Raw genomic sequence first — 15,809 nt, forward strand, 5'->3', positions numbered from 1 at the left:
ATTTGCAGGATTTTTGTTTTGTTTGCAGATTTCCAGCCTCTGCAGTGGTTTGTCTTTTTCCAAGAAATGTATCTTTGTTTCCTGGAAAACAAAACACAGGCAGAACCAATGAAAGCAAATGGAAGGACTGACTTTATTTGGTGCACACATCTATCATTGCAGAAATCAAACTTTAAGCACACAAGAATAAAGACATTTTAACATTTATTTTTCTGAATCCATTGGGAGAGTGAGGACTGACTAATGTATCTGTGCAGTGAAGCACTATTCCCCTCTTAGTCATTGGATCATTTAGTTAGGCATCAGCTTCTCCTGATCTATTTCTGGAACACTCTTAATCCATTTACTTGTATCAATAATGCTCATTTAATGGAAGGGTATTTGAATAACAAAGCTACAAAATCCATTTCCAAGCTACATTCGAATATATAGAACATAGAACAGCGCAGTACAGGCCCTTTGGCCCTCGATGTTGCACTGACCTGTGGAACCAATAAGAAGCCCATCTATTCTACACTATTTCATTTTCATCCATATGTTTATCCAATGACCATTTAAATGCCCTTAAAGTTGGCAAGTCTACTACTGTTGCAGGCAGGGCATTCCACGCCCCTACTACTCTCCGTCACTCCACAATTAAAAACTATGTCCCCTTGTGCTAGCCATCATCATCCGAGGAAAAACGCCTCACTGTCCTCCCTATCTAACCTTCTGATTATCTTATATGTCTCAATTAAGTCACCTCTCAACCTTTTTCTCTATAATGAAAACAGCTTCAAGTCCCTCAGCCTTTCCTCATAGGATCATCCCTCCATACCAGGCAACATCCTGGTAAATCTCCTCTGAACCGTTTCCAAAGCTTCCACGTCCTTCCTATAATGTGGTGACCAGAACTGTACACAATACACCAAGTGCAGCTGCACCAGAGTTTGTACAGCTGCAGCATGACCTCATGGCTGTGAAACTCAATCGAGGAGAAAGTGAGGTCTGCAGATGCTGGAGATCAAAGTTGAAACTTTATTGCTGGAACAGGAGATTCGACGTTTCGGGCACAGGCCCTTCTTCAGGAATGGAGAAGGGCCTGTGCCCGAAACGTCGAATCTCCTGTTCCCTGGATGCTGCCTGACCTGCTGTGCTGTTCCAGCAATAAAGTTTCAACTGTGAAACTCAATCCCCCTACCAATAAAACTAACACACCATACACTTTCTTAACAACCCTATCCAAAATGGTTGGCAACTTTCAGGGATTTATGTACATGGACACCAAGATCTCTCTGCTCATCTTCACTACCAAGAATCTTACCATTAGCCCAGTACTCTGTATTCCTGTCGCTCCTTCCAAAGTGAATCACCTCACACTTTTCTGCATTAAACTCCATTTGCCATCTCTCAGCCTAGCTCTGCACTTAACTATGTCCCTTTGAACCTGCAACAATCTTCGTCACTATCCACAACTCCACAGACCTTAGTGTCATCCACAAACTTATTAACACATCCTTCTACACCATCATCTAGTTCATTTATAAAAATGACAAACAGAAGTGGCCCCAAAACTGATCATTGTGTTTCACCATTAGTAACTGAACTCCAGGATGAACATTTCCCATCAACCATCACATTCTGTCTTCTTTCAGCTAGCCAATTTCTGATTCAAATTACTAAATCACCCTCAATCCCTTGCCTCCATATTTTGTACAATAGCCTACTGTGGGGAAACTTATCGAATACCTTACTGAAATCCATATACACCACATCAACTGCTTTACCCTCATCCACCTGTTTGGTCACCTTCTCAAAGAACTCAATAAGGTTTGTGAGGCACGACCTACCCTTCACAAAACTGTGTTGACTATCACTAATCAACTTATTCCTCTCTCGATGATTATAAATACTATCTCTTATAACCTTTTCCAACACTTTACCCACAACCGAAGTAAGGCTCACTGGTCGATAATTACCTTGTATGTCTCTACTCCCCTTCTTTAACAAGGGGACAACATTTATTATCCTCCAGTCTTCTGGCATATTTCCTGTATACAATGATGACATAAAGATCAAAGCCAAATGCTCTGCATTCTCCTCCCTAGCTTCCCAGAGAATCCTAGGATAAACCCCATCCAGCCCAGAGGACTTACGCATTTTCACATTTTCCAGAATTGCTAACACCTCCTCCTTGTGAACCTTAATCCTGTCTAGTCTAATAGCCTGAATCTCAGTATTCTCCTTGATAACATTGTCATTTTTACAGTGTGAATACTGACGAAAAATATTCATTTAGGCTTCCCCTATCTCCTCGGACTCCATGCACAACTTCCCACAACTATCCTTGATTGGCCCTAATCTTTCTCTAGTCATTCTTTTATTCCGGACATACCCAGAAAAAGCTTTAGGGTTTTCCTTGATCCTACCTGCCAACGACTTTTCATGTCCCCTCCTGGGTCTTCTTAGCTGTCTCTGTAGGTCTTTCCTGGCTAACTTGTAACTCTCAAGCATCCTAACTGGGCTTTCACGTCTCATCCTAACATAAGCCTTCTTCTTCCTCTTGACAAGAGCTTCAACTTCTTTAGTAAACCACGACTCTCTTGCTCGACCACTTCCGCCCTGCCTGACAGGTACATACTTATTAAGGACCCACAGTAGCTGATCCTTGAATAAGCTCCACATTTCAAGTGTGTCCATCCCCTGCAGTTTCTTACTCCACCCTATGCATCCTAAATCTTGCCTAATCGCATCATAATTGTCTTTCCACCAGCAATAACTCTTGCCATGGATTATATACCTATCCCTTTCCATCACTAAAGTAAACCTAACCAAATTGTGGTCACCATCATCAAAGTACTCACCTACTTCCAAATCTAACACCTGGCTGGGTTCATTACCCAGTATCAAGTCCAATGTGGCCTCCCCCCTTGTTAACCTGTCTACATACTGTGTCAGGAAACCCTTCTGCACATATTGGACAAAAACAGACCCATTTAAAGTACTCGAGCTATAGTATTTCTAATCAATGTTTGGAAAGTTAAAGTCCCCCACAACAACTACCCTGTTACTGTCACTCCTATCCACAATTATCTTTGCTATCCTTTCCTCTACATCTCTGGAACTATTTGGAGGTCTCTGGAAGTATTTGGAGGCCTATAGAAAACTCCCAACAGGGTGACTTCTCCTTTCCTGTTTTTAACTTCAACCCATACTACCTCAGTAGACAAGTCCTCAAACTTCCTTTCTCCTACTGCAATACTGTCCTTGACTAACAATGTCACATCTCCCCCTCTTTACCACCTTCTCTGTTTTTACTGAAACATCTAAATCCCGGAACCTACAAAAACTATTCCTGTCCCTGCTCTATCCATGTCTCCAAACGGCAACACATTGAAGTCCAAGTACCAACCTATGCTGCAAGTTCACCCACCTAATTCTGGATGCTCTTGGCACGGAGGTAGACACACTTCAAACCAACTTCTTGCTTGTCGGTGAACTCTTGCAACCTTGAAACCATATTTCTGGCTTTACTACTCTCAACCTCCTGGACACTGGAACTACAATTTAAGTCCCTATCCCCTGCTGAATTAGTTTAAACTCTCCAGATGAGCATTAGCAAATTTTGCCCCCAGGATATTGGTACCCCTCTGGTTCAGGTATAGACCATCCTGTTTGTAGACGTCCCACCTACCCCAGATTGAGCCCAAATTATCCACAAATCCAAAACTCTCCCTCCTGCACCATCCCTGCAGCCACATGTTCAACTCCTCTCTCTCCTTATTCCTCACCTCACTAGCATGTGGCACGGGCAACAGACCAGTGATAACAACTGTGTTTGTTTGAGCATGAAGCTTCCACCTTAACTCCCTGAATTTCTGCCTTAATTCCCCATCCCTTTTCCTACCTATGTCGTTAGTACCTATGTAGACCACAACTTGGGGCTGCTCCCCATCCCCCTCAACGATCTCAAAAACGCGATCCGAGACATCACAAATCCTGGCACCTGGGAGGCAACACATCAACTGTGAATCTCTCTCGTTCACACAGAACCTCCTATCTGGCCCCTAACTATGGAGACCCCAATGACTAATGCTCTGCTCATCTCCCTCCTTCCCTTCTGAGCAACAGGGACAGACTCTGTGCCAGAGACCTGTACCTCATGGCTTACCCCTGGTAAGTCACCCCCCCAACAGTATCCAAAACGATAAACTTGTTATTGAGGGGAAGGCCACAGGGGATCCCTCACTGCCTGCCGGTTCCCCCTTCCGTCCCCTGACTGTAATCCATCTGTCTCTTTCTCGCACCTGAGGTGTGACTACCTCCCTGTAACTCCTCTCAATAACCTCCTTCACCTCCCGAATGATCCGAAGTTAATCCACCTCCAACTCCCTAACGCAGTTTTCAAGGAGCTGGAGTTGGGTGCACTCCCCACAGAGAAAGTTAGCAGGGACACTTGTGGTGGCCCTCACCTCCTTACATCCAACTGCCCTAACCACCATCCCCACTATTCTAAATTCTCAAAGAGACTGTAGAAAAAATATAGAATATTAAAAAAAACCTTACCAATCCAGAACCTTTTGTTTTGGTTAGAGGAGGAGGAGGAGGTTGGGTGGGAGACCTGTAGTGTTTCGGGTAACGCAATCACCCAATATATTACTTCACTTACTCTGCAGTCCCATGTCTGCTCCTGCTCAGCACGCACTCTGCCTATTCACAAGGTAAGTTTATATCATTTTAAATTTACATTACCAGCAGGCCCCTGGTCCTCACTGAACATTTTATCACTATGGCTAAATTTATCTAAGAACTTATTTGCTGATTTACTTTTTAAAGCGAAAACAAACTGCAGACCAAGGAATCAAATCCCTTCTCCAATATATTCAAGATAAATGTGGTGAAATCTCATCAACATTTTGTATTATCCTTTCTCTGCAAAAAGCTACATGAGAAATGAAATTACATGTTGCTTTGTTATCTGTATTCCATTTCCATCTCTTAGTGATGAAGTCAAATATTTATCTTGTTCTCAGAATTGTGTGGAATATTTGGTGTATTGCCACTGGTTCCACACTTGAGTAGGGATATGTCGAATAGGGCAATTTGGCCGTGGTTACTTAATGGGGGTTCGCCTCTTCTATGTTAAAAATCAGCTTATTACCATACTCCTTGAAATAGCACTGAGCACATCAATCTTTATCACTCTATTGCTGGTTGCATTTTTCAGTGTTTACTACTAATTCCATTCTTTTACTTTGCCATTCTGATCTCAGACTTACAGCGTATATAGCAGACAAGAATTATTCTGAAAACAATGGACTGTACTGGGAGAGACCGCAGTTTGTGCAAACAAAACTGAGCCCAGATTTTCTGCTCGAGTTGGAAACCTGATTTCTGATCCAGACTGGATAGAAAGAAATGCAAACTTACATTTCAATCAATTCTGCCTTTGAAATTTCGGGACTGGAGTCTCCTGATATGAAACAATGGAGACCAATCCAGAATGACTGGCAGCCTGTAGTGTAGAGAATCAGTGTGGAAATGGCACAGCGTCTTGCAGTAAGTGTGCTGAATTCTGTAACTTCACTGTCCTGCAGCCACTTTGACGGTTTCCGAGAAAATGGAATTATGTGCGGAAATAGGCTGTCGGCTGGGCGAAGGGCTAGGGTAGCAAGTGGGTGAGGAATTAGTGTGGCATGTGAGTGGGATAAGGGGTACCAAGTTGGTGAAGGGTAATGGATGCCTGGTGGGTGAGATAGGTCCCAGCAGAAAACCAGCAATATTTGGAAAATATCATACTGGAGCACCATTTTGAGGTATATAAGTTGTGCCAGTCTATATGTGACATTTGCCAGTTTTACTGGTTTTTCCTTTTGGTTAAGGTGGACGGTGGTGAGAGGGTGAGGGAAGTTGGATACATGATGGGGATGAGATGCTTGAGGGGGTGAATGTAACAAAAGGATTAGAAGAGTAGGGTTTCAGGTGGATTAAGGAGGTGCTGTGCCTGGTGGGTCCAGGGTTAAATTGGCAGGTTGGTGAGGGAAGGATATGTATTAAGTACGTCCCTAGGGCAGGTCAATTGGTTGGAATGGTGGTGGGAGGCAGAAGGGCACCAGCTCAGGTGGGGCCGTGCCTGGGGCTGGGGGATGTTGAGTAGCTGAGGGGATAATGTTGGGTGGGAGAGGGGAAAATAGCAAGTTGGGAAATGGGTTAGATTCAGTGGAGTCGGGTGGAAATGGCCATGGAGTGGATCTGGGTGTCTGGTGTATCTGGCAGGACCGATATGGGCTGTCGGGTTAGGTGGAGGTCAGCTCCAGGAGGATTCAGGTGGTGTTAGGTCCAATGGGTAGGGTCTGGGAGAGGGTGGGGTCTCATAGCAAAAAGGCCGGATGCTGGGTTCAGGAATTAGTGGGTGGCTGGGATCAGGACTATGTGGTGTTGGGGAGGGGGTGAGAGTGGTGAGTTAAGAGGAGTTAAGAGTTCCAATCCTCAGTGTTTTCTTGTAGGAGTCCAAGTCTTCCCATATCTTGATTCTTAGGGACATCTTAAGTTCTATGTCCGATTATTGGCACAACAATGTCATGTGAAGGTTAACTTTGACACTTCCATAAGCTATGCTCACACACTCATAACCCTTCAATTATTGAAGGCACAGACAATTACACTAAAATGAAGGCATCATGAACATCTCCTAGGATTCATTGATCTGGAGATTTCTGTCGTGTTAGTCCACATCAGGTTTTAAACATTTAAAGGTATAGCATTGTACCCAAGAGTTCAATTGATGTCAGGATTTCAATCAATTTTTTTTAACTTCTGGAAAAACTGGTGGTTTTGTGTGAAATTGCGTAGCCCACCAATGAAACTGTTGTCACTCAGCAGTGACATTGAGTCATTGTACATGTTGCACACTAAGTAAGTCTGCTGGTCCAGGCGGAATGTTTCTTAGTTTTCTGAAGAAGCTAAGACACAAACAGCAGAGGCTTTAGTCACAATCTTTCAACTCTCATAAGATACAGCAGTGACGCCGGAGAACTGGAGCATTGCTAATCTTATGTCACTATTCAACAAAGGGGACAGGGATAAACTAGGAAGCTATACTCAAGTCTTTCCAACTTTAGTGGTGAACACATTATCGGAAACAATTATTAGGAACAAAGTAGACATTCATTTGGACAGACATTGGTTCACAAAGGCAAGCTAGCATGTACGTTTTAAAGGTAACTCGAGCCTAGGTCATTTGAATGAACTCTTTGATGAGATAACAAAAAGTGTTGATGAAGGAAGTGCAGTAGGTGATTTATTTATAGGCTTTTGACCAAGGGCCACATAGGAGCTTGTTAAGATAAAGGGCCATGGAAGTAAAGGGAAAGTGCTAATAGGGATATAAAATTGGCTCAGACACAGGAAGCAAAGTGGTTCGATATTTTCAGACTGGGAGATGCATTGCAATGGTATTTCCAGTTATTTTTAAGTCCATTAATCTTTACTTTCTTTTAATAAACAAGCCGGTCAGCACAGTGGCTCGGTAGTTAGCACTGCTGCCTCATAGCCATAGGGACCTGGGTTCAATTCCAGCCTCAGGTGACTGTCTGTGTGGGGTTTGCACATTCTCCCCGTATCTGTGTGGGGTTTGCACATCCTCCCCGTGTCTGTGTGGGGTTTGCACATCCTCCCCGTGTCTGTGTGGGGTTTGCACATTCTCCCCATGTCTGTATGGGGTTTGCACATCCTCCCCGTGTCTGTGTGGGGTTTGCACATCCTCCCCGTGTCTGTGTGGGGTTTGCACATCCTCCCCGTGTCTATGTGGGGTTTGCACATCCTCCCCGTGTCTGTGTGGGTTTTCTCCAGGTGCTCCAGTTTCTTCCCACAGATGTGCAGGTTAGGTGGAATGACCATGCTAAATTGTCCATAGTGTCCAGGGATGTGCAGCCTAGGTGGATTAGTCATGGAAATGGTTACAGGGATAGGGTCTAGGTGGAATGCTGTTAGGAGGGTCAGTATGGACTTGATGGGCCACACTGTAGGGATTCTAGTGATTCAAGGAAGGATTTAGGGAGCAGAATGATTCAGTTTGTGGATAGAATAAAGTTTAATAAAGTGGTAGATCATGGTAAGGATTAATATAGGCTTCACATTGATGGTCACGGTGGCGAAATGGTCAGAATCTTGATCGCGTGAGTTCAGTGTGGAGAAATGTAAGGAGATATGCTTAAGGAAGTACATGAAAAGGCACTGCAATATAAAAGCCACGTTTTTGGAAAAGATGTAGATGAGCAGAAAGACTGATGTCCTCATACAGAAATCCTTAAAAGTGGCAGAGAAGGCTGATGAAGTGGTTTAAAAAACGCATTTGGGTTACTTGAGTTTATAAACTGAGGAGGAGAACATAACAGGAGGGAGACTGTTTTAGATGTTTATAAATTGTTTAGGCCTCAGTTGGAGTATTGTGTACAATTATGGCATATTTCATATCAGGAAAATACAAAGAGAGCAGAAGAGGTGTACCAGCAAGTTACCAGTGCTGAGGAATTTCAGCTTTAAGGGGAGGTTGAAAAGAAATACGTCTGTTCTCTTTGAAACACAGGGGTTTAAAAGTGACTTAATAGATGTTTTCAAGAAGGTGCCGTGTTTTGATAGAGTGGACAATAAAATATCTATTTTTGTCAATTGTGAATGGATCAATAACCAAATCAGCAGTTCAAAATTATTCACAAAAGTTATGGCAGGAGATAAGTGTTAAAACACGGGTTAACTCCCTCTGCTAATTTAAACCAGCAAGGCAGAAAAGATTCACCCCGTGCTGTAATGTGTTAAAGTTCGAGAGGCAAAGAACTATCCCAGAGGTCACTATTTAAAGTAAAAATTAACAACTTTATTCTTTAAGTCCAACAGAGAATATTAAAAACCAACAACTATTTACAACTGCTTTCTTTTAAACCTATCTTTTACCTCCCACTCTACATACTAGTCTGATTAAAAACAAACTGATTAAGATTTACAGAAAAAAAAAAATCCCGTTTCAAAACCAGTCAGCTTTGTCGACTCTCCTTTGTAGATATTCCTCTATAGATTCTCCCCAGGTCAATTTCAATGTTCTGCTGTTCAAACTCCTTCCATACACAGGTACCTTTCAGAAAGCTCTTGAGCTAGCAGCCTATATTTGTTCATCTTTTGCCAGTTCTCTCCTAACTGTTCAAAATGTCCAGTTTTATACCCCAAAACATTGGATCTTTTAATTGATTTTAATATTATCAAAATACTAAATTCAAATTTGATTGGATTCTGGTATCTTGGGGCATAATTTAAACTAATTGGCTGAATTTGAATTTGTTTTTGTTCCATTGCAACTCAGCTGCACAATTTGTGTTACCTTGTTCAGAACACTTTGTGCTGTGTCAGGCAGTCCTTTCCAGCTTTTCAACTCTCTTAAAGGTACAGTACTTCTATACCTTCAGAACATAAGGAAAAACTATTGTTGGGATCTTAAGTGTTCTGCTTGAAGAGGTGATTGGAAGCTGATTCATAAATAATTTTGAAAGGAAGTTGGACACCTACCTGAAGACATGGAACAAATGGGACTAGGGACAAAGAGTGTTGATGTGGGACTTCTCTTTCTAAAAGCCAGTGAGAATATGATTGTCAAATAAAACGGACAAGCCAATTTTTTTAAAGTGGTAACAAATCAGGAAATGGTAGGATTCAGAGGGACCTGAGTGTTGTTATAAAAGCATCATAAAAAAATATGCAGACACAGCAAACAATTCAGAAGGAAATGGCATGCTAGTTTTTATTACAGAAGGATTGGATTAAAAAAGAAAATATGTCTTAGAGCAATGTGCCGTGAGGACAGTGTACAGTTTTGGTCTCTTTACCGACTGAAAAATATACTTGCTTTTGAATGAATGCAACAAAGATTCAGAAGATCATTTCCTGAGATGGCAGTGGGTGGAGGAAGTGCTTGTTCTATATGATGAGAGATGGTCAAGGTTTATATTTCCTAGAGTTCAGAGGAATGAGAAGTGATCTCACTAATGGAATTGATGGCCAAGATGCTGGGAAAAGTTTCCCCTGGATGTTGAGTCTAGAACTAGGGGTAGTAGCTTCAGCATAAGAGGTCAACTATTTTGGACTCAGAAGTGAAAACACCTCTTTGCTCAGAAGATTCCTATTCTTTGGAAAGTTGTGAATGCTCACCTGATGACTATAATCAAGATACAAACCAATAGATTTTGGGAAACGAAGGAAGTTCTGGGATATGAGAATGGTGTGGGAAATGGAGTTGATGTATACGAGCCATGAACTTATTGGATGGCAGAGAAGGCCTACAGATCAAATGGTTTATCATTGTTCTTACTAAATTATGTTCTGAATGATATCCTCTGTATTACGAATTTCTTCTGAGTCTGTAAACTATAAACTACTTGACCACACCTACATGCAGAAAACTGGTTGTTTCTGTAACCCTACTGGCCAAGAATAAAAACTGTGAGCATTGTTGACTCAGATGGCCTCTATTGTCACATGAGTATGTTTCGTAAAGTTTTCATGAAAAATTATCTTAAACCCCAGGCTCTTTATCACCAACTTTATTGTCATTGCCTGAGCAACAGAGGACAAGACTTAAGAGTATGCAAATTATGCTAATTGACATCATTTCTTTCAAGCCTAATATTAATTAGAACATTGAAGAAGGCTTGAATCAACAAAGCTCTAACTAAAGTTCCATTACTGGTTTTTCAGCCTCTCCAGTGACATGATTGCAATGCACCAGCAATGAGTTACTGCTACAATCTCATGACTGTCCAGTGGAGTAACATAACTGCCTCAACACAAATACTGGAGCTCATTTTGACTTTGGGTAATAAGCATAAATCAGTTAATATTAAATAAGCCATCAGTTATACATTTCTACTTTTCATTACTATTGATAAAAAATTCTAGCCACTAAATGCACTTGTGCCCACTTTAAATTCTCCATTCTGCAATTCTGATAGTGCTAGGGAATGGGGGGAAGTAATATGCTACACTGTGAACAATAAAATGAAACAAAGACATGCAGATACTGAAGATCTCAACCAAAAACAAATTGCTGGAGAAACAAAGCTGTTCTGATAGCATTTGCAGAGAAAAAGCAGAGTTAACATTTTGAATCCTGTGACCCTTCTTAAGACCTGTAAACACAGCTGGGCACCTCTGAGCAATGCCCAGTTCTGACAAAAGCCAATGGTCTGAACCAGGTTGCCAACCTATCTCCTCTCTCTACAGGGGCTTCTTGGGATGGTGTATTATATGTACTCAACTGGGGTGTTTTGACAGGGACTCACATAAAATAAGATGGGTATGCAGCCCACCACCATCCCACCCACCTCTGAGCTGACCTCCATAATACAGAGGGTGAGGGAATGCTGAAATGCTGACCACCATACGTAAATAAATAATTCAAGGTCAACACGCGCATAAAAACATAGAAAATTGATTGGCTTGCTTTAAAGTCTGTAATTCTATGACTCTATTCACTATTCACAGTTTAAATCATGGAATCCCTACAGTATGGCAGTAACTACTATTATCCTTGGATACATTTCTCTTCATTGTTTAAGAACCTTCAGTGATCCGTATCAAGTAACAGCATGACATTTTTCTTTCAGTGCTGAGTTCTGTGCTGGCCTTGGAAACAACTTTGACATGTTGCCCTGTATACGCTGGTGTAAAACATACAAGTGCATGGAAGGGTTTATCCTGAGGAGCATCTTTAGGATAATCACCCACTTTGATTATATCAACTCAACTTGCTGAGAGATCCGCTTAGAAGTTCAAAAGAATGAGACGTGCCATGCAGAACTGGTAGATTCCTGCCTGAAAACAGGAAGGCAGCAGCAAACAGACACCATGCTGATCCATAGTGCAGACAGCCTCATGGTGCTGTGAGGTGAGGATTCCTCAGACAACCTATTCAAGTCCAGGTAGTTAATATATATCAAAAAGACCAGTGATCTTAATTAGTAATTCCATGAAAAACAACAGTACATAATTCCATCTGAAAATAATTATTCACTATTAATAGCAGAGGATTTAGAAAAAAATAGTGCAGTCAGGCAGAGTCATGATATTTCATGACAGGTAAATTTATTACTGATTTTTGAGGAAGTGACAAACAGAATAGATAAAGCGGAACCAGTGGGTGTAATATATTTGGATTTCCAAAAGGTATTCAATGAATGACCACACATAAAGCTACTTAATAAGATAAGAACCCATGGTATTGTGGTTGGTACATTAGCCTGGATAGAAACTTGGCTAGCCAATAAAAGACAATAAGTTGGGATAAACGGGACAATTTCAGGATGACAACCTGTAACTAAAGTGTGCCACAGGGATCAGTTCTGGGATCAACATTATTTACGATATATATTCATAACTTGGATGCTGGAAGTGAATGCACTATGGGCTAGTTTGCAATAATATAAAAATAGGAGGGAAGGTAAGACATCTACAGAGGAATACAGTCAGGTTAAGTAAGTGGGTGAAAACTTGGCAGATGGAATATAATGTGGGAAAATGTGAGGTTATGCACTTTGGCAGGAAGAATTGAGGAGCTGAGTATTATTTAATGGGAAAAGACTACTAAAGGTGCAGCATACAGAGGTGTGGGAATCCTCGTCCGTGAATCACAAAAAGTGAACATGCAAGTTCAGCAGGTGATAGGGAATGCAAATGAACTCTTAGTATTGATTCCAAAGTGAATTACTATATAAAATACAGATGTCTTGCTAAAACTGTACAAAGCACTGCTCAGACCATAGAGGAATACGTTGGAACCCCTTATCGAAGGTAAGATATAGTGGTATTGCATCAGTCCAGAGAAGGTTAGCTAGATTGATCTGGAGGTTTTTTCTTATGAGATGAGGTTGAGTAGGCTAAGGCTGTACCCACTGGAGTCTAGAAGGAAAGGAGGAGACCTTATTGAAACATGTAAGATTCTTAGTATGGGGTTTGATAGAGTATATGCAGAAAGTTTATTTCCCCTGAGAGAGTGTAGGACTAGAGGGAACACTCTCAGAGTAAGAAGTCTACCATTTAATACAGAGATGAGGAGGATTTTTTTTCCTCAGAAAGTAATTATTTATCACAGAAGACTGTTGAGGCTGGGTCATTTAGTATATTCAAGATTGAGAAAAACAGATTTTTAATCAGTGAGAGCAACAAAGATTATGGGGAAAAGGTAGGAAGGTGGAGTGGAGGATTATCTGCTTCTGTGTGTTTTAGTATTATTTGATGCATTCTCTCCTTTACTCAATTTTGTATCTGCATTAATGCTGTTTCTTTAATCCTTTGGGCTTTAATTTAGTTAACCTAGCCTATTACTATGTTGTATTTTTGTCAAATACCTTTCAAAAGTTCATATACATAGCAACAACTGCACTACCCTCACCAACTATCTTTGTCACTTTACCAAACATCTCAATATAATTAGTCAAGCACAAAATGCCCTTAACAAACCTGAATCTTGGTCTTACTAGTGCATGATTTTTCAAATGCCAATTAATTGACCAGTAATGATGCTCCGGCCTGTGGTCTTTGTCTATTAAGTTTATATGCAGATAAGTTATCATAGCAGTGCACCAATTTTCATAATCCTGCTGCAAATCACCATTTGCATGGATGTGAATGTAAATGCAATGAAGCAAAAGGAATATATTTACCCGTGATGTTGATTTTGGTTTTAAACCAAAAAATGTGGAGACTGTATTGTTCTCCTTTGATTCAAAGAAAGCATCATAATCCTAGAATCAAAAAACAAAAGCGTTAGTACGATGGTGTGGTAACTTCAAGAAGGTGGGGAACAGGAGGAGGAGGAGAAGGCAGAGATGTGTGCGTGTACAATTTGTATGATTAAAAAACATGCTTGCTGAAGATGCATTACCATTATGAAAAAGAACTTGCAAAGTTTTTTTATTTAAAGAAAAACTAAAATATAAATTGTGCCTCAAATAGATAAAATGCATAGAGGACATAAATCAAAATGATAAAAGCAAACATTGTGCAACTAATTACTAAAAGGCTTTTGCACAAATCAACTGGAGAGTAGCCCTGTTCAGGCCATACAATTGCATTGTTGGATTTCAACATCATTAATATACTTCTGAGTCTCTAATGGACCTTGAGCATAGCTTGTCCTTTGGCTCTTCTGCAAATATTTCTGCCTTTTCCCCAATCTGTATTGTTTTTTTCATCCTGCCTGAAATATCTCTGCATTATACAAAGCCTCATCTACTCTTCCATTAATACACTCTAGTCAATGATTGACAATTTCAGAGCTTCTGTTGCTACCCTCTGAGCTGAAATGCTTACACTGCAGGATCTCTTATACATGAGACAATCTCTTATTTCGGTTGAGATGAGTGGATTGTGTTCATTGTCCTTAATCTGGAACGCCAGATCTTTATTGCTCACATTGCACTGAGCTCTCAGATTTATTTGTCCTCTTGAAATGATGATCATTCACCATCTCTGATGAGATTATCTTTTAATTATCCAGAATCTCAGAATTCAGCTAGCTTTATCAGTCAGTCCAAATACTGATCAATAGTGTCTGTCTCTCCACCAGCTTTCATGTAGAACAAATGCCATTCTTAAGTAATGCTAACATGGGGTTCAAAGTATGATCTCAAAACCTGCAAAATCTCTCCTATCTGGCTTTTCTACTTTTCAGTGATATCTAAGCTGCAATACAACTTATAGCACTCTTTCCCCAACACTGTTAGGGGTGTTACAACTTTTAAACGGCCACATATTTAATTTAATTTTGTAGCCATTTCATAGGTTTGCCATTGGCAGTGGTAGAAGTTCCAGTCCTGCCTCAAATCTCCTTTCACTTCCACACCAGCATGGAATGGAAAATGCACAGCCCTTTTGACAACCAGTAACTTAAAGTTTAAGTTAAAGCTTTTTAATTCTTCCTTGATGTTTTTTTCAGTACCTAGTTCTCATACAGCTCTAAAATTCCAAATGTGTTTAACTGCACCATGTTGTTGTCATTATAAGTTATGATTCTTTAATGACTGCCACAGACTGCCCACAAAAGCATCTAGAGAAAAAGTAGAGGTCAATGACAATGGCAAGCTCACCATCATTCTGGGGATACAACTGAATTTATATTTGCTAATTTACCAAAAACATTTGAAATCTTTACAAGATAGGCAACATGGAAAATAAGGATATTTTACAGTAGCAACTTTCACAGAATTTCAGCTACAGCAAAGCATCAAGGTAAGACATGGAATTCTTGCTAAGTTAAATCCAAACCTACTTGGCAATGATCAATGACTAAAGCTCCCACAGAGTCTGGATCAGCATGGAGTCAGTTATAAAGTTTTGCCATCTGCTTAAAAGACAGTGGTGGCCAATTCCATTGCAGGGAGTATCAAAGTCAGCCAAAGTCATCTCTTTTTTACTTTGCACCCCTTCCCTGCTCACACGCCAGGCAGTATCTGCAGTTTCAGCAAATATTTTGCCAGATGCATTGAAGCCCTTAACCATGAACAGTGTTACCATTGCCGAGATCCTCACTATCACCATCTTCAGGGATACCAAATGACCAGAAGCTTAACTGGACAACTTAACAAGCCATATTAATAGCTCTGTTGCAAAGCAGTAAGGCCACTTTTAAAATACTGCATACAATTCTGGTCACCTTTCTATAGGAAAGATATCATTAAATTTGAGAGGATATAGAAAAGATTTACAAGCATATTGCCAGGAATGGGGGGCTTGAGTTGTCAGGAGAGGCTGAATAGTTTGGGGATTTCTTTTCCCTGAAGCGTTGG

General features: G+C 40.8%; 1 protein-coding gene across 2 annotated transcripts in view; it reads right to left on the reverse strand.

Moving 5' to 3' along the window:
• LOC122548390 (SH3 domain-binding glutamic acid-rich-like protein 2) overlaps positions 1-15,809 on the reverse strand; it is a 94,607-nt gene that overhangs the window by 12,620 nt on the left and 66,178 nt on the right. For both annotated transcript variants that reach the window (XM_043686963.1, XM_043686964.1), the window contains exon 3: positions 13,686-13,766. In XM_043686963.1, coding sequence (XP_043542898.1) covers positions 13,686-13,766 — 81 coding nt within the window. The remainder of the gene's footprint in view (positions 1-13,685; positions 13,767-15,809) is intronic.

This window comes from Chiloscyllium plagiosum, chromosome 3, assembly GCF_004010195.1.
Source record: "Chiloscyllium plagiosum isolate BGI_BamShark_2017 chromosome 3, ASM401019v2, whole genome shotgun sequence".
NCBI classification, from domain to species: Eukaryota; Metazoa; Chordata; class Chondrichthyes; order Orectolobiformes; family Hemiscylliidae; genus Chiloscyllium; species Chiloscyllium plagiosum.